The sequence below is a fragment of the Embiotoca jacksoni genome, unplaced genomic scaffold, assembly GCF_022577435.1.
Source record: "Embiotoca jacksoni isolate LCO1_2020_lvr unplaced genomic scaffold, fEmbJac1.0.p SCAF_3, whole genome shotgun sequence".
Classification (NCBI taxonomy): domain Eukaryota; kingdom Metazoa; phylum Chordata; class Actinopteri; family Embiotocidae; genus Embiotoca; species Embiotoca jacksoni.
Window position 1 is genome coordinate 20,227,339 of NW_027185381.1, and position 24,647 is coordinate 20,251,985.

Below are 24,647 nucleotides of genomic sequence, written 5' to 3' on the forward strand. Positions count from 1 at the left end.
GCTGGTCACAAGCCAGAAAGACATTATCCAATGGATGAAGAACCAGCAGCAATCTGTCTGATGCTTGCTCAAGGAGAGGATTTGGCTGGGATACATCTGATTAATCTAAAATAGAGACAAGTAGAATAGAAATTTGACAAATTGTCATTTCATATTCAAATAAGGGAAGACTCCAGCCAAAACTGAAATTACATTATTTCTACCTGCCCCACCTCAGTGCTAAGAATCAATGATGATTCTTGTGTGGAGAAAAAAAAAAACTGCCAGCCTGATATGAATATTTACACACTTCATGGAGCCCCATTTTCAGTAGTGGCTACATCTCACTTAGAAACCCTTAGTGCGAGAGGGGACATGTTATTCATAAGAGGTTAAGTGAGTTGACCTGCTCAGATGCCTGCTAAATGGAAGACAGTCAATTAGACACACAGACCAGCACAGCATAACAGCTTCCTTCCACGCCAGACAGCCACAGCAGACTCGTCACAAAAGGCAGGCTATTAGAGGAATCCTTAAAATGAGGAACACCGTAATATCGAAAACATCGGCATGCGGTGAGGTCTGTGATTTTAGAGAATAAAAGAGGCTTTCACGCTCTTTCGCAAGTTACTACAAAATCAGCAACAGCAGTGCATGCAGCAACAGCTAAATCACAACAGGTAAAGGATGCACAATGCAAGAGTGCAACTTCAGAGCATGTACATGCGAGCACTGGTAGTGGATACAATATAATGAGCACCTGTGTAGTAACCTGAAAGCTCTGCATAAATTCAACCTGTATGGGGCTTACAATAAGTATTCTTCTTTACTTAGAGGTTTTGCATATCCATCCAGAGTAGATAGACATACGAGATTCATTGCTGGGATACTGTGCGAATCTATACCATAAATCCTAAAGAAAACGCCACAACTCACTGAGCTGCGGTTCCTAAATGAAACAAGCCAGAGTGGTAACCTTCAGCCACTCCGGACCCTCCTCATCAGAAAACTATATCTAGTCTGTTGCTGGGAAAAACCCCACAACTGAGATCAGGGACAATGAAATGATCCCTACGTGTCAGTCACATACTGTGTGTGTACTTGCGGGCGGTGTACACTTCTCAAGGACATCATAATCATTGGATATCACCTTACACGGACAGCTGCGGGATACGAGTACACTCAGTGTTAAATCGGTAGTAGGTGGTGGTATATCAGATCCAACACTTTATATCAGTGTTGTTGTTTTTTTATCAGTTGTCATTTTCTGTAGCTTCATCCACTGTTACAACCAGCCGCTGCGCACGGTGCAGGGATGCAATCAGGTCTTGGTAATAAGAAGCAGAACAGCAGCAGGTGGGGATCTGCCCATTTTATTATTTATTATTTATTATTTATTATTTTTTTCCACAGCTGACTGGCATGCCTGCGACCTCTGAAGCCACCTTCATGAACAGCCCTTTGATTATTAATGTTGGGAGGCGACGGCCAAGTTTTCGACCTGGCCTGAGACGGCGGTGCTCTTTACTTAGTCTAGAGAAGGAAACCATCGTTAATTTATGAGGCATTCTCCCTGTCTGTGTCACATCTTCTTGCTGTATATCAGGTCCATAGCACGAACCGAGCCAGATCAGTCCGTGAAACTCAGCAGAACAGTTGCTTCATGGAAACATTTGCCATAAATTGATTCAACCAACAATTCCTCTAATGCATAGAGACTTTACGTGTCTGTAGTGTTAATACTGGCTTAATCAAAAGCTATGGTATCTGACAACTGTGACTTGTTCCCATAGTATAGCTGCTCTTGTGATTCTTTGTGGCATTAAAATCTCCACTGATGTCACTGAAATATACTGTTAAATATCCTTTTAAATGTCTTAAGGGAATGTTATCCATCAGGGTAAAAGACAAGACTCCTATAGAAAACTTTAAAGTGTGATAGCAACTCGCGATGAATACACAATGTGTCTGGGGGGGGAATCTACCTTTTCCGTAGTTGAAGTGCAGTTTGATGGTCTTGCCCTGGTTGATGTGCAGGTAGGTGAACCACACGGCGGAGGTGAGCAGGACCAGCAGCAGCAGGAGCTTGAACTGCTTCCGGATCTTCTTCACGGGGAAGCGCAGCATCCTTGCTGAAACATCCTCCGGTAGCCGCCCGGTAGATAGTCAAAACGGGTCGGGATAAGCGGTCGCTGCTGCGTTGCGTTTGTTCGCTTTGCTCTACTGACGGACTACTTCTTCCCAGCGAAGAGTCACAGCGACGGCATCCCGGGCAAGCCTGCGTGTAAACAGGGAGTGTTAACTACAGCCTGAGAGCGCGTCTCCTTCCCCCAGATCCACGGGGTGACGGCAGCGCCAAACTCGTCGTATCCTCAGATCTGGGTCCAAGCACCTCGGTGGCAGTCATTGCTTATGAATGCAACCCGGTTTCTCCAGTTCCCTTATGAATAGCGTGGCTTGTAAACAGGCTTCCCGGTTGGGAGTTTGCAGGCGGCTGGGAAAGCGGGGAAAAGGCTGCAGATCAAATACCGCTAAGTTCTGTTAAGAGTGTGACCGAGGGAACAAAATAGCAGTCCGGGCGATAATCTAGACAAATCCCCTGCAGCTCAAACCCTCGCTGACACCGCGACGTTGATTATTTTATCGGCTACTCAAGGATCATCCCCGGCCATGGGGTTTAGCGTATACAAAGAGCAAGAAGTGAAATTTAGTTTCCATGTGGAGAGGCAATCGGATGTAGCATTTCTACAGATGGGTAATTTAATATTTCCAAATGAGCAGAAACCAAATGAAGGGGCCGGTCAGAGAAAATAGGCTAATGAAACCTTTGACGGAATTTGCAAAGGCAACGTGACCAGGGAAAGGTTAGGGTGGCAATCGGCCAAATGTCACAGCCCTCTGCGCTCCATCTATTGTTAAACAGCTGAAACGGAGACTCTGGCTTCCAGTCGACGGCGGCGGATTCAGATGGAGCGCGTTTTTATTGAAGTCCTGGGAGAGGAGGGGCGATCAGCTGTCATCCTCAGACTCGGGTGGGTTTGAAGCCCCAGCAACGAGCAGATACTAAACGACGCAGATTAAAAAACTGTGAACGCTCCATGGCGGCGTACCAAGGCGGGCTACTCAGCTGTGACAGTCCGGGGAACGGATGCCCCATGTGCTCCCGGTCGGTCCGCTAGTCTTCACAGCAGGTGCATTTTTCCACCCAATTCTCCCCCAAAAAGTACCCGCGCGGTCCGAGTCCACGGCGCGCGCGAGAAAGATCGCAAGCAAACAACCTCAATCCGGATTAAACTAATAAACACCGATATGATGCTAGCAGCGATGCACTGCCTTGTGTTGTTATTCTGTCATGAGCTTTTTTCCCCCACTAAAACGCCGCAATGGCATCGTCAAAACCCGCTTGTCAAACGAGCGCAGGAAGAAAAACCAAAACAGCTGAGCTCAGGAGGGCTCGCGCGGAAGAGAAAAAAACAGCAACAAGCTGCGATACAATCAGGAGAGGACATGGTTTTTGTTTTTGCTACAATGAAACACGTAAGGGTATCTCTCCCTTCAAAGCGCAGCTCAGTACGCCCATCAATTGAGCATCTTAACGGTGCGGAGCAACCTAACCTGAGAGGTGGGGCGATTGACAAGCGTGGCGTCCAATTAGAGCCCCGGGAAGGGGTCAGAGGAGGCGGGATGACTACGTTTGCCCTCACCGTCGCTTGGTAGGCTACCAGTGCGATCCACCATCCAATAGCGGAGCGCACAGCCTGAAAACTTGTTCAGCTCTCCAATTCTACCATTTCCACCAGATTTTGAAGGCCCCGTGGCGATTAGGTGAGCAATGATTAGTTGCTTTTCGTGAATGACAAAGGAATACCTCGAGAAATGAAACTGCTGACATTAAATTAAAATGGAATGATGAATTAGTCGTTTTAAAAACAGTACATGGGAATAATTGTTGAGACACATTTTGTTTTTTTTGGTATGTCCAAAGCTTTTTTTTTTTTTTTTTTTAAATGTATGTATGAATTTCTCTCAGGAACACTCATTCTTATTCATTCAGTTGGACTGGATCCCCTGTGAAATCAGATTTGTTTTGTCAAACGTTTGTTTGTAAAAAAAAAAAAAAAAAAATCGATTCCAAAATCAAAACGGAGTGATTTGCCAGTCTATTTACAAGTTAGTGTCAGCTATAGAGGTGACAAAATTATTGATTATTTTTATTAATTTAATTTGGAGGGGGAAATCTAATTTCCTAATTTAGCACCTGCCCACACATTACTTTACAATCAGGTAGGCTAAAATGCAGCCTTTGTGTTTGAGCTGTGTGGTGACACCCTGCAGAGCACTCAGAAAGCACGCTTGACTGCCACCCTCTGGTCGCAGATAAAAGAGCAACGACTACATTAAGTGAGGCAACAGTCTTTACAAATTTTACTGCTGAAACAAGGTTACTTAGGAGACCAAACACATGCAGACAAATAATGAGGTTATATTCCATCTCAACATCCACAAAATTACTTTTGAGCTCTTTCTAGAGTGAAAAGATTTGTGTTTTTACTTTCATATTCTAGCTACAAATTAGTTACAACAGACCTTATAAATTTCTCTGGTACATCAAAGTGTCCCAGTGTCGGCTAATAAAAATCCTATTTAAAGTTTTTGTTTGTTTTGATTTTTCGTTTGTGTGTTGTTGTTTTTTTGGGGGGTCAAAAGATTTCAGATTTATTAAAGGCTCTGTTCCATCCATAAAAGTGTCCCACTGTCTGCTGCTAAATTGTTGTTTGTTTTTGTTTACTTTTTGTTTGTTTGTTTTTTTGTGTGAAAGAAACTTTCAAATTGATTAATAGCTCTGCACAAGTAATGATGTTTTTATCATTCTGGTTAATTAGACTTCTGTTAATGTTGGGCAGAGTGGTATGGTGGGAATTATGATGTCATCCAACACAAAGGTAAAAAAAATCAACTGATCTTGTACAGGTTTAGAACATATAGTGTGCTGCTCACAAGTAAAAAAAAGAAGTATATTCAAAACAAAGTATTCATACTCATACAACCTGGATTTGTGAGTGTGGTAATGTATACTATTTGCACACGATGTAATTAATAAAAAAAAATGACAAATCTTCTCATAGCTGGGGAAAAAATGACAACTTATTTAGATGGAGGTGATACAATGAAACTTTTAGAAAACATTTTGCTTTGAAGTTTAAGATTCTGTAGTCACAAAATAGTTACATATATTGGCTAACTGCAAAAAAAAAAACATTCCTATAATGATTAGTATCTCGTACACTGCATGTATCGTGGGGCATTGGAACATAGAGAATAATGACGTTATTACCTGTCCTGCTCTGACAGGTGTCATCAGAGAAGGGTTTGAGGGAGATGTCAGTCATGCCCAATCTGTTCACACCGACACAGCCCAAAGAATATGTCTAATCAGCAGACTGATTTCAAACTTTTAGAAAACATTTTGCTTTGAAGTTTAAGATTCTGTAGTCACAAAATAGTTAAATATATTGGCTAACTGAAAAAAAACGCATTCCTATAATGATTAGTATCTCGTACACTGTATGTATCGTGGGGCATTGGAACATAGAGAATAATGACGTTATTACCTGTCCTGCTCTGACAGGTGTCATCAGAGAAGGGTTTGAGGGAGATGTCAGTCATGCCCAATCTGTTCACACCGACACAGCCCAAAGAATATGTCTAATCAGCAGACTGCGGGAAAAATAAAATGTGTGAAGGAAATAAAAGGAGCCTTTCATATAAACCTCTAAAGAACAAGTCGTCCTTTTAATGTATCTTTTATTTTCGGTTGACAAAACCCATTAAATACGTGGTTTTATCCCCTGTTGGATACATGTCATCCAGCTGCAGCGATGGTACGCTACTGATGGCATTATGAATCGAGATGATGGATCAAAAGACATGACACCTGGCCTGTAAGAATATGACCTCAATTTAGTTTGTCCCAGCTGTGCCTTCTCAATCAGTTGCCCGACAAACCATAATCCTCAGTCTCCATGGATTAATAATGTAATCTTCATGGCAAACACCGAGCGTAAATGAAATGCTTAGGTATTCATCTGTTCTGTATTGAAATGAGTACTTAGTGAATGACCTCAGCCAGACATCATTTAACGCTGAAACAAAAACTTCACAGCATTCACCTTGCTTGGGCTGTTGCAGGGAAAACTGAAGGTATTTCATCATAAATACTGGGTTTGAAAGTCATCCAAAGTGTGTAATCAAATAGTTTTATGTACTGTTTTCTTTTTTTCTTTCTTTCTTGGCTGCAGGACATTATCATGGTCCTTTTGAGGTCCTGATTCTATTCCTTTTCATGCTGTTTTGTCAGACTGAAGACAAAAACAAGTCGCTTCTCTCCTCAGTCAGTGTACCTGATATCCTGTTTGTTTGTTCCTCTGTTATTTCTGTTTTATCTATGGGCAGGCAAACGTCCAATTCACAGCGAGGGAGCGGCACACTTTGAAGTCACATTAAAAAGTTTCACACATCGCATTTGAGCAGCACAAGGAGACGTTGTAAATTGGCTCAGAGAAAGGTGTTATTATCGGAAACCCTTTCACATCCAGCTGATTTTTAAACTCATCTCAACGAATTTAACTAATGTTGTTTCCACTCTCTGCATCTCCTCTCACTCTTTAAATCCTACAGAAACAGTTGGCAACCAGGCCAACCCTCCAGGGATCTCCACGCCCGGATGAATCTTGGACGATGAGAAGGTGGTGTGCAGTGAAAAGATATGGACAGGCAGGGTGCTCCAGGTGGGAATTGATAGAAGCAGACGAGCTGCTGTTTCGTTGGGAATTACAGAGACCGTGCCCACAGGGAGGGGTGAATGCCCAGTTGGCCGTGACAGGTGTCGACATGTGGCACTGCAGTTATGATACCATTGAGCAGCACAGCCAAGGGGGAAGGTATACTCAGGGACTCATAATGCACAGCACATCATCTCAAGACTATGAAGATGTTTGCATTTCAAACAGAGAAGATTTGATGCAGACAAGCAAGCGAGGGCAAACTGGTCTCTTCATCAAGGCTGCTGCCATCTTAAAATGGTAATTTTTTTAAATGTCCCCTCCTTATACTCATCCAACATCTGCCTGTCTGTCTTTGTGTATCTCTGCCCATCTCTGTCTGTCCTTCAGCCTTCATCTCCTTCAGTCTAACACTCCTCCTCACTCTCCTTTTTCCTGGGCAGCACAGCAGCCCACAGGCTTTGATGAGAGGTCTGAGCTAAAATGTCACAGGGATTAAGAGGTTTTGCCTCCTGCGTCCCTCCAGATCAGTTCTGGCCGTATCCCCCACCGGAAAAAAAAAAAAAACAGGTGCAGAGTGGCATTTCTTTCTGCTCCGTTGTGTCCTATTAAATTTACTCCTGGGGGAAACAACATTCCTCCGTGTTTACAGATGAGTAAGGATGAGACAAGAGATGGGGAAAGGTCAAGAGAAAGGATGAGAAGGAATGAGGAGAAGACGAAAAAAGGATACATCTAGGGGAGCATGGATGACGGGAGAGATGATTCTGGAAAGGGAAGAAATTGTAAAATTAGTTTTCTTCATATTTATGTATCAGTATCAGCTTGGTACAGTGGTCCATATTTAATATTCAGCAACAGCAAGTGCACAAAAACCTTACAGTAAAATGTAATGGTAGAGATGGTGAAAAAGTTGAATCAATTCGAGAGTTTAACTTTATCATTTCTACCCTCATGCCCAGCCCTTTCAAACCAAGACGGGCACATTGCACTCATCAGCTGTCAGACAGATTTGAAAATTAGTTGTCTCCAGACATGTGTAGCTCTAAAGGAGCATTTACCATCTCATAGCTACAGCTGTCGCCATATTAAACAGTTTTCTCTGACTGCAAAAAGTTAAAGTAGTAGCCCCCACACACACTCATTAGTCACCTTAACCTTTACAGCATATGTGAAACTACTGGATTTGTCTTTCCAGAAATCTTTCATTAGCAGTGTTGTTGCCATAGTGAATTATTGAGTAAGCTACACATCCCCATGTGAACAAGTCTAAAACAGAAACAGTAAAAATAGCTCTGATGTCACTGTTGTATTAGCTGTAAACATGTTAAATTGTGAATTCTTCTCTTTTCTTAGTTTGTTCTGAAGATACTACCCCAATGATGCATGCAATATCAAAAGACATGGTTTGTGTTGACAACACACTAGCCTCTTTGTCAAAGCAGAGATTGTATTCATCAAGTAGCCACTAAAGAAGCTCAAACAACTGAAACCAAAGTGACTACCTCGGTCTCAGTCTTTCATTAAGAGGGAACTAGCTGCTTGCTAGCTTTCTCAAATTCAGTGCTAACAGAAAAAAAAAACAGCAGTCACACAAAAATAAATATCAACCAACTCATTCATTCTGTTTTGTGCTGAGAGTATGAATGTGCTTAGAAAAAAATCTAGGTCATTTCTCCATCATTACTATGCTGGCCAGGTGTAGCGCAAAGAGGATTAGAGGGAAGTAATGCCAATGGGTCTCTCTGTGTTTATCTCTTCTTCTTTCTCTACATCTCCCTCTCTCTCTTACTCAAAGCAAACAATTTCACATAAATGCTCCCTGCTGTCACCTCGAAGAGCATATCCCAAAACAAGTAGTCCATGCTTGTATTAAACAATCTTGTAATACCCAGCTCCAATGATGAGCTTGTTTCATGCCCATTAAACAAGGAATATTTCCTAAATTACAATTCTGACATTGTGTCAGAGCATAAAAGTGATCACCAGAACATTTCATCAACAGATACTGTAAATGGCTGTTTGAATTAGCTTTCTTTCTCCTCACAGTCACAAAGAGTGGGATTGGGATTGATCCAACAGAGCAGCCAACTTCAAGCCTCGCAGTAGAAAACCTGGAATTGTACCAAATGAAGTTGAGAAGAGCAAAGACAAAGTCAACATGAACATTCATGAATGATGGGGCAACAGCGAGACAAAATGTACCATATCAGTTTATCAGTTATACGTATGACATTTTAGATGATGATTAGTTGTCATGCAATTAATGTGTGATTAACAATTTAATTGTCTTTTTCTGTTCATTTTATGCCACTAATATAGTATAAGTTTAATCATAGGTTAACAATACACCTTATGAAGAGGAAGAGCCATTTGTTGGCTGCGGTGTTTGGCTTAGCAACTAAATCCATGATGTCAATGTCAGTTGGTCATCGAAATGCAGTCGGTTGAATATAAGACGTGAAGCACCTCTAGTTAAACAGTTGGTGGCGCTAATTTTCCACTGACGTGATATTGAACCGTTGCAGAGAGAAGTGGTGCAACAAGATGACATTATTAAAGAAGCATCATTCAAACCTAAAACAGGGGAAAGCGATATGGAAATAAGGATGAAAATGTGACATTTCCGTTAGTTTCATCTAACTCGTGTTTCATACACATTAATATTAATGATTCTGATGATTATGCAAAATGATTCCTGTCAGCTCAAACAACTGCAATCGGGATTATGTAATAATTGTGACAGGCCTAGTTAGTAGGCTAGCATACATTTGATAATATGACAGTTGGATCTGAAATGACAATGTATTAAATAATAAGTTCAAATATGATATTTATATAAGTATTCTACAATCGGCTCATATCATTAATGAATAAAACTGAATTCACTGCTAAAACTCATGAGCTACTTCACACTTTGTTAGGATGATAGTGCTGTATTCTCAGCTTTACTCCAGGGCGACGCACAAATAATAACACATTATGAGGTACATCATGAAGTAATAATGCATTTCTTGTCAGAAAAGACAAGAGTGCAACACTTTACCAAACAATGCACTGTAATTACATGTCATCTCAGATTAACCTAATAAGGCACAAATGTTAACATTGCCTCTGTGCTATTCAGAATTCATTAACAATGATTACTCATAAATATGATCGCAAAAGTAACCTACAGGCCTGTATGCAGAAAATAGCATTCTCATGTCAGAGTTCATTTTTAGCTCTCTTAATTGACAATTATGTCCTGGTTTGTTTTCCCCTTGTCCTTTGGAACTATTCTTGAGTTTGTCTACTTTCATCAAAAGTGTTACCAAATGAAAAAAACAAAACACAGAACATATTTAAAAAGGTTTCTCAAAAACATCTCCAAAACTCTCAGCTCAACAGCGTATTCCCACAGGAGTGTTCATGTCGAGCAATGATTACTTTTGAGGTGGCTGTGGATTCTAAAAAAAAACATCATGAGAGAGTTATAAACACAAAGTTGTCTGGATAAGACAAATCTAAAGTGATGATTTCTAATCCTGTAAAATAAAACATTGTTTCACAAAGCATCTGCTGTCTCTCCAGTTCAGATATGAATACATTAAAACAGAAATATCTTTTAAAGCAATCAGTGTGTGGAGAAAGTAGAAGCTTTCATTTTCATCACTAAAAGAGGCCTGGATAAAATAAAAGGCCTTAGTTATTTTAGCAATGTTCTTGGCAGGCCTGTGTTAAGGGGCCAGGTGCCCCAGCATGGGTTTGAGTAATTGCTTGGGTCCTTCCTAAAGTATGATATGATTAGCTATATCTGCAAATGCGAACAATTCCTTTCTCTTTTATGAGCTCATCTTGAGAATACACTTCTTGCCAGGCAAACAAACAAATATATATTGTAATCCCCATCCCCTTCAACCCGATGGACCGTGTTGTGGGTTCAAATTAAAGTCATTCATCTTATGAATTATCATCTTATTACATAGACACAGTGCATATCAGAGCCAAAACCTTTTATTTATTTGGAGGACAGATGTGGGCTTGCTTAAATAAATCGCTGTAGTTTCCTCACCACCAGAGACACCTTGTCCTTCCATACAATGGTAATGCAAAAATATTGATCGCAGCCATTTAAAGGTGATGTTACACTATACTTATACAGTTATTTCACAATTTGTCAAGTCTGTATTAACTTGAAAAGATGTCATCTTAATGCAGTTTTATTGGAAGTGACAGAATTCACAGTTCTCAGTTGTTGTTTTTTAAATACATTTTAAAGTTTACCTTAAGCTAACAGGATGTTGCAGCTGGCTAAATGGATAAAAAAAAAAATATTACTTGAAATTGGATTTTGTCGTTGATATCGTTGTCATGGCGACGTTAGCTGCTTGAAACGCCCAGCAAAATAAACATAAGGCTTTTAAAGATATTGTTGGACCCCTACTTTCACAATGTCTACCGTGTGCACCTTCCACAAAACAGTAAAGGCCACCTGGTTAAGTTAGCTTTCTGACGTAGCCTCCTGTAAATTCTCACCGAACTAAACGTTTACACAAAAAACATTGGACATTGGAATTGAGTTGGACATTGGAATGTCCTCGTCCCCGTTTGGCCCTTAAGACTCCCACTGCTTCCTGAAATGTTCATCGTCTTGTTTTAATTGACTTTTATAAACAGGTGGAGTTATATTTAAGCTTCTTTTTTTTTATAATCTCAGGATACATGCCCTTAATATTAGTTAATTTAGTTTTAGTTTGTCTGTTAATGATAACAAATAGTTTACTTCAGTAGTTCATCATGAGTTTAGTGCTGGACAAGCTCGGAACAGATGGTGTAAATCTTGCACATCCTGAAGGGCACTGAAGAGACAAGAACACACAAGGTACCAGACCAACAGAGAATGATAATTTATGTATTATTGTCGAATGAACATCCACATTGTTGCATTTTTAATGATCCACTGAGACCTATGACACTGAGGCAGAAAGGAAAATGTGCTGCAGAGGCTGCTAGAAACTTTCCATCAGCACATGCTCTTTGGCGAACATTGATGTTCTAAAATACTTCACTGAGATGTCCTACAGTGGACCCTCAAACACAATAACCTGCGGGAAATATTTGCATGATGTATCGGTCCAACTCAGGAGAGCGTGGCCCAGCAGACCCAGAACAGATCAGAGCCTTATTTGTCCTGAGACAGGACACAGCAGGTGTTCAAGCTGAGTGCCCCATCGTGGCTCATCCACCAAAAAACAACCCAGAAAGCAGGAGACCAAACTGCCAGGACTGCACTGAGAGGAGAGCAGCGAGCTTGATCACAAGAGGAGACATTTGGGCTGGGAGCAGTTGAACCAGAAACCTGAGGCGGAGACAGAATCTGTGAAAAAGTAAAAGACTTTGCTGTAACAAGTAAGTTTGGTTGACTGTGTGTCTTGGTTTTTCTGAAATAATAGAGCCAAGGGGGAAGTAAGAAAAAAAAAAAAAAAAGAAGTCCTTTTGCAATTTGCCATGCTTCGTGCTGTGAGAGTGTGAGTGAGATCAAGGACACTGAACAAAGAGGCAGGGAAGTAGGCAGAGAAAAGAGATGTTCTTGTGTTCCACTTGCAGTGAGACAGCAACCTGTTCAGCACTTCTATAGCTTCCAGTCACTTGCTACTCGTTTAGACTGTAGAGTTATACCATCAAAGAGTTTGCTGTGGCTGCTTAAAAACAACTTCCTATTGTGGGTATCAAAGCTTACATAATTAATGAACTCTCTAACAGAAATATGCTGCGTTTTTATTGCAGGAGGCACATAAATAATTCTGATTTTTTTTTTTTTCTCACCCTTCACCTACTATAGTATGACTTTTTTTTTTTCAGTCAAAAAAATATAAAACACTTAAGACTTTAGTATGTCGTATAAAAAAAAAGTACTTTAAGTAGTAATAGATGTTTTCTCAGCAAACAGATAAAATCAGATAGAAAACAGTTTGTCCTCCATTTTCCAAGGGATTAGTGTGTCACAGAAATATATTTACACAACTGCAGCATTAATGAAACAATAAAAGGCGCAAATCAGATACAAACATTGTTTTTCCAAATTAAGAGCACAGGATGTAAAGGAACACAGGAAGTCAGTTAAAATCCTTCCTGTAATGCTGCAGGTAGATTTTCAGGTGGATTATGGGTTAAATGGACAGTCATCGACGAGTCAGCACCAGAAGTCACAGTTCAAGCTAAGGTGTATAAAACCAGGAGTGTGACGAGCTCAGTGTACAAATATAAAACGTGATATTCAGCTTTAAAATACACCTGCACAGGTAACACAAGGAAATGTCCGAGCTTCATTTTTTTTTTTTTTTTTTAAACGCAGGAACTTCTGAGCGCCGTCGTCACGTTACTTTGCGTTACCTTTCGTTACTCGTTACTTTGCGTTATTTTGCATTACTAGTTACCTTTCGTTACTTTTCGTTACTTTATAACAGCCCCGCCCCGAAGACCCCCGTGTGGTAATATTCGCTCATAGTCATAGCGCCCCCTGTTGGCCACCGGAAATGACACTTTTCCTACTTTCACATTCTACGTCGAGCTGGTTGATCCCATGAACGTAAAGTCGGGTCACAATAACCTGAACATGTAGTTGATGATATATTGAGACATTCGTTCGACTTTGTCAATGGGCGTCGCCAATGCGGAAAAGTCAAGGTCAACGTGTCACATACATCCAGCTTGGTGAGACAATACACCTGATGTGTTTTGCGAGTGGGCGTGGCCAAACGGCTCGCCAGCTGGAGACAGGAAACGAGACAAAAATAGCACCTGTAAGCGGGATGCGCGGCCCCTCGCGCGCTGCACGTCGGGGAGGCGGCGCGCGGGAGTGCGAGGGCCCGTACATCACTGCTTGCAGTTTTAACTGTTCATTACTTTGTATTGTACAGTCAAATTTACACGTTAAAAACCAGGCTGAGAAAACGGTTTGTATTTTTTTTATTTTGGCTCAGAGATATATATGGCCTAACACACTGAGGTTTATGTTTCCTAAAAGAAATTTCATTTGAGTCGTAGATACATTTAGTGGCCTGGTTTAACTAGAAGGACAGATTTAGCTTTACTTTTGACACGTTTAACAATTTTTCCTTCAGCTACCAGCAGTATGTGTACATTATTTCCAGGCAGAGATGCACTTACACACACATGCACAGCTTACACACATGCAGAGGGAAAGAAATGTGGACTGGTCATGAGGGAGAAATCCAAATTCAAAGTACAAGACGAAGAGCACAGTTCATCAGTGGTACAAACGCCATGCTTTATCTCACACAGCAGGTGTGTGGATTACCTTTTTAATTGGATCTTTGTGTGAGTCTGGCAAAGGACCATTGTAGTCGCTGTTAAAAGGGGGATGATAGAGCGAGGAAAGGTCAGGGGAGGAGCGGAGGGAGGGAGGGAGGTGAGTTTCAATCATCTCATGGTGCGTACCTCTGGAAACACAGACCCAATTACCACAGTATGAAGACGTGTGTTCTGTACGTGTACGCAAACACCCAAGAAAACACAAGTACACAAACACAAGCCCAAGTCTAATCTGAGCATCCTCTTTTGCTATCAGAACACACAATAGGATATGTGTGAATCGGTTATCATTGCCCCCCCGTCCCTCTGGTTCCACTTATCTACTGAAGGCAATATATCCCGACTAAAAGATGTTGCACGTTTAAAAAAAAAAGTAGCCCAGGGCTCGTCCAGGACCATGGAAGGTAGGAACCATCCATTAAGATGACCTTCTCCTCTTATTTCATTCTTTGCATTGTAACCTATGAAACAGGGCATGAATTCAGGACAACATGCTATAGTATGACTTTTTTTTTTATCACATTTTGGACGACATGCTATAGTATGACTTTTGGGTCACTTTTTGGCCGTCACGCCACGGGCACACCGATCGACGAAAACAAATTCTTTTGATAAATTTTAATTCCAAACATGTTAAGAGACGCGCCATCTTTCATGAGTTTTTGAATATGATAAAGCCTTCAAAAATGAAGTTGTTTACAGAGAATAATAATAAGGCAGAGTAATAATTCTTCGAAGAACAACAGGGCTTTCGCACCATCGGTGCTCGGGCCCTAATTAACTACATCAATCAGTATTACGGTGCAATAAAATAAATTAAACAACATTTTATTTGTCTGTTAGGCGGCTGTAGCATTGTAACATTGCTGACATGTTTGCACATGATTCTGATGTTGTCACAGTGGCTGTACCTTACTCTCCATCAGAGCACTTCGGGGTTCAGCATCAGACCTCCGCTGTGGTGGAGTCCTTCAGCCAGGTACAGAAATCCCCAAAAATCCCAGAAGGAGAGTCTGCTCCAGATTTCGAGGAGAAGCTACGCCCGATCACTGCCCAAGAGGGTGAGGTGAACCGCTCCTTTCATTTCACAGCACCTTGAAATTTCATGAAATGCCCTTTGCGTCCTGCAATATCTCTGTTCACATTGAATTGCAAACAACTGTGAACTCTTGAGACCATAGGAGAACTATGTGCAAGCTAATTTTAGATTCTTGCCCATAGTTCGCCTAGAAACTCTGGATGACGCAAACTGAACTCCACTGGGAAACAAAAGTTTTCTGCAATGTGTAAACTTAAGTGTGTTTTCTCACCGGGTGAAGTTACTGCGAAACCTCTCTGATGAAAGTCCTGACAAAGACCTCACAAAGCACAGAGATATTGTGATAGAGTTCTTGTGGTGCTCGTCACTTCCACGGAAGAAAGTCTGCGCTACTTCTGATGAATACCAGTGCCTGCTCTGCATAAACTGTAGGTGTTTGAACCTGATTCACCCTGGCTCTACCTGTGAATTATAGATTAAGAGACTCGAAGATAGCCTGTCACAGTATGCAGAACACTGCAGAATAACCATAACATTAGCATTCATGGGATGATCTTAAACTCACTGGTTCTCAAAAGGAAAACAGGAAGACGCGAGAGAGAGGAAATTGATCTGAAGTACATTAAACATTCATTCCCGGTGCTCCAGTATGATTTGATGTTGTGTTTGTTAAAAAATAATTTACAATGAGGAAAAAAAGACAAAAGTTTCTTAAAGCTAAGTATTCTCAAACAAATAATAAACATTGACCTGATTTGTCTTCTTGTCATTCATAGGTGAGAATGCAGTATTCAGGGCAAAGGTGACTGGGAATCCACAGCCCAGTGTTAGTTGGGAACGAGATAGTGGATGCCCACTGTCTGACACGATGACAAGTGTTTCTATGACAACATCAACAATCAGCATGTACTTCAGGTTTGACACTATTTAAACACAGATCATAGCTTTCCTCATTCATTAAAGGATCTAACAGACAGTATTTGTATCTGCAAACAAAACCGAGCCTGTGATCAAAAGAAAACAATGACACTATAGACACTATACTAAAATGGAGTCAAAACTATTAAGTCTCCTTCATTTTCTGTTGTATATCAGAATCTGTTTGCTTTCATTGTGTTGTGTGATATAACTGCACCATGACTAATGCAAAACCAATATGTTATTCAAGGAGGGTTTTTTTTTTGTTTGTTTTATTTCAGTCACACTATAATTAGTTTGTAGCTTTGAATGTTTCAATGCACTCAAGTGTTTTTTCTGGCTGCTTTATTGATTGCTGTGTTAATTTTAAGACAGGTTTATCATATGTACACACAGATGCCACTCATTTTGCCAAATTCACTTTGTGACTTGAACTCCAGCATCTGAAAGTGTTTCTCTCAATGAATCCACAATGCATTCAAATCTAATCGCGTTTACCGAGATAGAGTCAAAATGCATCGCTTTGAAACGTTAATGTGACCATAACAGACTCTTGCAGAGTGCAGTGGCTCTGGTACAGCCTATCATTAAGCTGAAGGGCTCTGCCATCTTGGTTCTGTCAACTGAGACAGCACACCATGCATCATGACGAAAAGTAGATAGAAAGAAAAAAAAAAAACTCTCTCTGATCCTTTTATCTATAACCACACTGGAGTGGATTTAGCGCTTTCTCTGTACCAGCCGGGGAGCTTAAGTGAAGCTTAAATAGCTATTATAAAGCAATTAACTTGTGGGTGCTGACATATGCATCTCCCCTTGCCATCTGTTTCTCTGCTGAGGGATGACTATTAAGTTCCAGTGCTAAATGTTTGCTGGGTATTCCTAGCGTGGCACTGCCTCCTAGTGCTTCAAGTAAGTACTGCAGTGGGATTTAAAATGATCCCCCGATGTAATGACAGTTTGAAAATAGTCTCACAGTGAGGATTAAGCAAGCGATTTTAATTCATTTGATCTAATCTGTAATGCATCACTTCCACACCAGATTAAAAACCTGAGCCTTGAGGATGCAGCTGTCTACAAGTGCATCACCTCCAACAAGCACGGAGAAGCCACCTTCTCCATATCCCTCATTGTTACAGAAAGTGAGTCGAACCCTTTTATAGGATGCCTGCATATTGTGTGAACCTTTCCTACTTGTGATAGTTATTTAGAGCTTTTCAGTTCAGTTTACGTGCTTTTTTTTTTTTTCTTTCATTGCCTCAGGTGAAAGTTGTTCTCTCTTTGTTTCTAGATTCAGCGACGGACTTCAAAAAGATGCTGAAGAAACGGTAGGAGCACAAGCTCGTTGTCTAATACTAGCCGTGACACTCCCAGAACCTGTTAAGGTGTGATGGAGCTCTCTCTGATCCACCCCCAGATCTTCTTCTTTTTTTTTTTTTTTTTAATGCATCCAGAAATATCTACGGGAAGAGATCTAAAGAGCTGTGCGGTGTACCCGTGTTGCCGCAGGGACAGAGGAAGATGCTTTTGAGCTACCATCGCTCATATCCATATGCTATCAGTCATACATGCACACAAGCGCAGCACACAATTATATAACTGCATGTAAACACACATGCACACTTGTTTCCCATCTTTGTCCCTCTGTAGCAGCGTGGGAAAGAGAGAGGAGAAGAAGCCACCTACAGAGGAGGAGATGTTAGAAATCCTGGCTGGAGCTGACAAGAAGGACTACGAGAGGATAGAGCAGGCTTCACCGACTTCAGAGGCATCCTCAAGAAGCTGAAGGAGATGAAGAAGAAAGTGGAGGTGGAGGTGAGCCTGTCATACAGAGAGCTTGTTCACATGCCGCATGATCACATAGAAAAGAGAAGGTTTGGGATATGGTGTGAAAACAGCTGAAAATAGAGCAGGATGGAGAAGAAAAAAGTTTACACAGTTACTCAGCATGGTGGTGACAACAAAAGTCAACTACTGTGAAGATGCAATGTCATGCCATTTTTCGTTGTTTGCTTAAAATCTGCAAATGAGTATTTAAGCATTTAATATCTTACCAGATGGCGCGCGTGCTGAAGCCCCTGGAGGACATCACTGTCAGAGCCGATGCCAACGTCGTCTTCGACACCGTGCTGGAACTGAAGGACTCAAACACAAAGATGCAGTGGTTTCTGGTAAAACTGAACTGTCGGTTCAGGTGTCAAACTTTGCTCGTGTATGGGTGCTTCCATGACATAAACCACTTGCGAGTCCTCCCCTCATGTAGGCATTTTATTTACGATTCAGGGCACAGAGCTGCTGCGGAACCAGTACTCTCACGGGAAATATGAAGTGAAACAGATGGGAACCAAGCACTTGCTGTGTATCTCAAGTGTGAGCTCCAGTGACACGGGCACCTACAGTCTGCAGGTTGGAGACAAGAGACTGTCAACCCGGCTCAACGTCACAGGCAAGTGCAGAATGAGACTCAGGGCTCCTTCTCACTGCTCATAATGCAGATGTCAGTGATTGCATTTACATACACTGTGTCACTTTTACTGTTTTTATTCACTCTCTTTACCTCGTCATTGGGGCCAGTGGGGTGATTACAGGATTTATTGTAAATTACCTGAATCCTAATTGTTTTTTTTCTTCTATTGTATCTCTTATTCAGATGAACCACTTAAATTCTTGTCCGACTTCAAGACGAAGAAAGTGACGGAGCGACAGACTGCTGTGTTTGAGATCCATCTTTCCAAGAAGACTGACGCACCACTCATCTAGAAGGTTTGTATGAGACTCAAAAAGACACATTAAATGACTTAATTGCACTTTTACACAATCATATCCGATCTCTTCTGATTGGATTGGAGACTTTTTTCTCATAAAAAAAATATGTCTAGAAATCTCAGTTACTCCAGTAAAAAGAATACACGAATATATTGACAACATCTGTGTAAAATATGAACACCAGGGAGATATCAGTACAAGACTGAAAAACATAATGTGGAAGCCGTTTTCCCAAACGTGTCTGCTTTGTGTCTTTGCAGGCAAAAGGAAATGAGGTAAAAAGAGATGAAAAGTTTGATGTGTCTCTGTCTGAGGATAGTCTAACCTACACCTTGAAGATAAAGGATATGAAAATCCACGACACTGGAGACTACACCATCAGTATTGGAGACCTCACTGCCACCGTGCCGCTTTTCATTGACTGTATGGACAAGTATTTCTTGGGTTGTTACTGCAAAATCTTCTATGTCTGCCTTTTCTTTTGTTTTGTATTTCCCAAAAGGGCTGTTTTAGTGGAGCCAGTATTTCTAGGGAAACAAACTTTCAGACAGTGCGGATGAACAGCAACTGCCTTCCCCCCCTCCCTTCCCTTGAGATTAGAGGGCTCGTTCCTTCATAGCTATGCTAAACAACATCATCTTCCCTATCTTCCAAATAAAGACGTATGGGTAGCATAATAAATCCTCCCTGCTAGTGCTGAGTTGAAAGTAATCCCACCAAATCCCTCCTCACAACAAGCTCATTTATTACGGCTCTGTCTAACAAGATGCTTACTTGCCCAAGGTGCAAGCTGGGGCATGTAAATATCTTCACAAGGACATGTGGCTGTCCTCTGGGGTTTGCACGAACAGAAGCATAGTAATTGGGGTTGTGTTAATTATAGTTATTCATGAGTAGTCTCTCTTTCTTGTTTTTTTTAACTATAATTCTATGATGAAGGTCTGCTGTATGTGTAGGGCCTGAAAATAAAGAACAAACCTATAAAGTGGGGATGCAAACAAATTCTGTTCATATTCTAATCATGTTTTTTTCCCCATTGTACATCCAATGGGAGTCATAATGCATGCGCTTATAGTATAGAACTTGTCAAAAACTTGAATTAACTCTAAAGTGACTCTTCCTTTCATTCCTGGTCTGTTTTCCTTTGATGCAGGGATTCCCGTCAGCTTTACCAGCCGCTTGAAGAACGTCCGCGCGCAGGAGAGAGGCAAGGCCCGCCTGGAGTGCGAGATGAGATCCAAGGATGTGCACGTTCACTGGCTGAAGGATGGCCGTGATATCACAACAAGCCGTCGCTACATCTTCACACGCAAGGGAAAGAGGGCAGAGGATATCATGGAGGACTGTCGGCTGGAAGACGAGGGAAAGTACTCTGTTGTCCGCACTCAGGACAATGACACGCACGAATATGTCTCATCTGCCAATCTAACCGTCAATGGTAATCATTTCTGGACATTTTTCAATATCAGCCAACTGGTTTGAGGTACAACAATTGACCATAACTGACTCATTGTGAATACCCTATTCAAGTTATTTTTCTTTGTGCGTATCCAGAGCGTTTTGCCTCGGTGAAGAGCGGTATGTCCGATGGTCAGTGTCCTACAGGCTCCCCTGCAGAGATGGGTGTTGTTCTCAATGATGAGAAGGTGGATGGTGTGTGGGTGAAGGATGGAGCGGAGGTAAGAGTTAATATGAGATAAAAGGGTTTTATTAGCTGTTAGTCTTTAAATGCATCCTACGTATGTAAACATATCTGACCTTTGGCAGTATGGTTGGCAGTGTGTGTCATGGTCCCCAGATGGTTAATCCTAATAACATTTCCCCTAGCACAATCAACAGTTTGATATTTTTGCTTCAGGGAAATGTCTAGAAAAATATTGGATTCAATTTGGAGTACAAAACACAATATATTGTATATAGTTGTTACTTGGCTCAGGGGATTAGTAGGGATGAACCTAAAGCAGCCCAAAAAAAAACAATACTTCAAAACATAATTTTAACAATAAACAATATTTTTATTTCATTCACTCTGACATAAAGTGGGAGAGGAGGGGAAAGGTGTGGTCGTGCCAAACAATTGAAATCAATACAACAAAACTAATCCCGACTACCTATCTCTGAAACGAAACAAACAAAATGACTCCTCTGGCGTCTCTAAATGTCACTTGACCAAAACACAAATACAGAGGGAGCACCGACCAACAAACCTAGTGTTTCTAGACACAGAAAACCACTACATGTGTGTGCCAATGTACAGGGTACGCCAGACTCACCTACTGTCCGAAACCTCTCACCACAAACCTTAACAGTTGACCGGCTCCCACAGGTGGAACCCAGTCAACTGATTGACACCTAATGGGAAATGAGGGAGAGAGAAAAAAAGGCAGGGCAGGAGTGGAAAACACAACACCTAACAGTTTTTTTTTTGTGTGTTTTTTTGTAAATCGTGTCATCAACTATTGGATGGACTCGAACATTTCAATGATAATGCGAATATGTATGCTGCCCAGAAACTGACCCGGATGACTTTAGTGACCCCTGATCTTTTCCTCTTTCACCACATTGACTATTGACTATTTGTGGTTTTGAGTGAAAGTTTTAAAACTATTGGGAAGAAATTTGGAATGTAATTTGGTTTACACCCTCATGTTCACCTCAAGACGACTTCTGAATTTTTTTTTAAATCCTTTAATTTTTCATTCATTATCATCAGCAGGTGTATTACTTTAGGGTTTACTTTGTCAAATACTTGCCTGCAAAACTAATGACATTCCCATGAGACTCAGCGGCACTTTGAATTTAGTGTTAATAAGCAAACATAAGCATGAAAACATGCGGAGCTAATTACAAAATGTGCCTGACCGCAGCTTCACGGAGCCACTAATATGACTGTAGGTCTTTTAAATTAAAGAATTTCCCCTTGGGGATTAATAAAGTATCTATCTAGCTATCTATCACTGCTTCCAGTCATTTACCCACACACACTTCTGATTTGAATCATTTATTTGTGATTGACATATAAAAAAAAAAAAAAAGTCAGTGTCATGTCTTGTCTTTTGACAGATTTCAGAGCTTAGTGGAGTTCAGGTGGTGAAACAGGGTGCCGTCCACAAACTGATCTTCTCTGGTGTGACTGAGTCTCATGAGGGCAAGTACACCTTCAGAGCAAAAGGAGCAGTGAGTGAGGCTGTGCTCACCATCGCAGGTAAGTGTGTGTGTTTGATTGTTGAGTAAGTGGATTGTGAACAAACTTCCTGCCACTTTCACACAGAAACACCAGGGAAACATAAATCCAGGCAACTTTATTATGCCTGATTTTAGCCTGCGGCCCTGTTTGCTGCACTTACTAGGAACAGTCAAAGTCAGACATTTTCAACAACTACATTTGGGGGTTTCATTTAAGGTCCTTTAAGCTTAAGCTAATTAAAACCACTCTGAAAACTGAAAAAAATCAACAGAAGCCCATCCAAGTGTATGAACTCTTTCTGCTAGACTCCCCAGACATCGATCCCTCTGTGGTGGACATGTTGCGGGCCCAACCTGTCACTGTAAAGGCAGGCCACACAGCCTCCATTAAGATCCCCTTCAAGGGAAAACCGCCTCCAAAGGTCACCTGGTACAAGGACGGTGTGGAGGTTACGGAGGATGAGAGGACCAAGGTGGAGCGGTCTGCAGATGGCACCTCACTGCTGCTCAGCAGGTGGTTGAGCAAAGAAGGATGTCATCTTCTAATGATCTTTTCAAAGGTCATACAAACATACACACACACACACACACACACACACACACACACACACACACACACACACACACACACACACACACACACACACACACACATTAAAGTGCAGGTACACATTTCTGAATATTTTTTCTCACTTTATTAGCTGTGTAAGAGGACAGTGGCGCAATTCTTCTTCGTCTCAAGAGCGACTGTGGCACTGCCGTGGCCAACCTGCACCTCAATGTGATTGGTGGGTGACATCACATATCTGACAGTTAAGATAAATACAGATTTGCATACATTCAGATAAAAAATTTTGACCATCCAAAGCCTCCTCAAGGAAAAGTCGAGTTACTCAAGCTCTCAAGAAAGTATATCACGATGAAGGGGAAGGCTCCATCGGACAACAGGGGAAAGCAGGTGAACAGCTTTGTGATCTAGCGCCGTGCTGCAGGTAAGAAGTCCTGGAGCAGGGTCGGAGAGGTGGACAGCAGCTCCACCGCCTTCAGCGATGACAAAGTGGAGGAGGGCCAAGCGTTCCAGTATCGCATCAGAGCTGTCAATGTGGAGGGAACAAGTGACCCTCTGGAGACAGAGGAGGTTTGTACTGGAGAGCCCATAGGTGAGATATTTAATTTAAACTACAAATTATCATCAAGGGTGACATCATCAAAATCATCTCTAGTCTATCTCTACTCTAGAGTAAAACAGAAGGGTTTTTGGGGTCCAGAGTTGGGAGCTCATTATGTCAACCTCAAACGAGACACAAGCACCGCCTACTGGTTCACTGTGGCCGAGTGCGTCTTCAGCAGCAAGTATACCGTCCCTGGACTTCTGCCAGGGAGGAAGTGCTACTTCAGGGTCATCGCACAGAACTCTATTGGTGACAGTGATCCTTTAGACTCAAAGCAGCCTCTCATTATTGCTAATGAGAAAAGTGAGAGGGGAGACATTTGATTTCACGATCTTTGATATCATTGATCATTGATATCAAATGAGTGCTTACTTTCTTGTATTTATGTCTCTTGTATTTATTTTTTTCCAAGAGTGCCTCAGCAGTCTTCGGTTGAAGGAATATGTCTCACCACCTCGTCAGGTGAAGCCTACTTTCCTGCTGCCTCTGAAGGATCGTGCTGTTCGCAGAGGACACGACTGCACCACGAGCTGTGCTTACCAAGGACTGCCGACACCACAGGTATAAAAGACATGGCTACTGATATCAGTGCCTGAAATATCTGTGCAGTATTGATTGAAACAATTATGGTAACTTCCTAAGTTGATCCCCTAAAAGTACGATTATTTCCCCTGTGTAGGCCTGCTGGTAGAAAGGGGCATCGGAGATCTCAGACTCCCCCTCGGTTTTGGCACAGCACAGCCAACGGCGTGGGCACCCTGGTCATCCCCGCATGTGGAGCCAAAGACCGAGGAGAATACACACCGGTGCTGGAAAACCCTCTGGGGATGGCCAAGTGTTCCTCCAACCTGGTGACATGTGGTAGGTTTTAACAGAGAAAGGGAGCAGAAAAATATATCAATTAAGATTACTGTTTGTTGTGCTGTACTTTACTCATTCTTAATCCCTTTATTCTGTCATGACTTCCAGACAAGAATGACAAGAGTCTGTTGGCGAGTCTGACCAATTTTGTGAGTCTGATACCATGAAAAATGCACTTCATCTTATGCTTCAATGACTGTGACTATTCATTTTTCCCAGGGTCTCAGATTCTTGATTTACTTTAATTTCTCTTTTTTGGGATTGATCTCTATTTGTTGAAAATGCTGTTTTTCACCCTTCATCCTTGCCTACACGCTTTGCTCTGATAGTACATCAAATGAACACCAGAGGTCAGACTCTAGCACATTAATGTTTGGGGATTATTACTCACTAGTCAGCTGGAGAGATTGTCCTTTCACTCTAAGTCACACATGCTTTTCTCTCTATAGAAATATCTAAATCTCTTCTTTTTTTTTCTCTCTCCTGGGTTTCCAGTTCTTCCCAATTAACTTGCTTGACAAGACTTGCTGAGTGTGTGTCTACATAAGATTCAAAGCAAAAATCCTTTACTATAACAATGCACCACCTCATCACAGCAGATAGTCTAGAGCATGGTTTTCTGATGAT

At 41.5% G+C, this 24,647-nt stretch overlaps 1 protein-coding gene and 1 pseudogene across 1 annotated transcript in view; one reads left to right on the top strand and one right to left on the bottom strand.

Moving 5' to 3' along the window:
• The window catches only part of b4galnt4a (beta-1,4-N-acetyl-galactosaminyl transferase 4a), a 126,452-nt gene extending 122,901 nt beyond the window's left edge, over positions 1-3,551 (bottom strand). The window contains exon 1 of the mRNA XM_069162195.1: positions 1,965-3,551. Within this exon, the coding sequence (XP_069018296.1) occupies positions 1,965-2,106 (142 nt within the window). The 5' untranslated portion in view covers positions 2,107-3,551. The remainder of the gene's footprint in view (positions 1-1,964) is intronic.
• A 10,924-nt stretch (positions 3,552-14,475) lies between these two features.
• On the top strand, positions 14,476-24,380 carry LOC138205979 (immunoglobulin superfamily member 22-like; annotated as a pseudogene).
• The last annotated feature ends 267 nt before the right edge of the window (positions 24,381-24,647 follow it).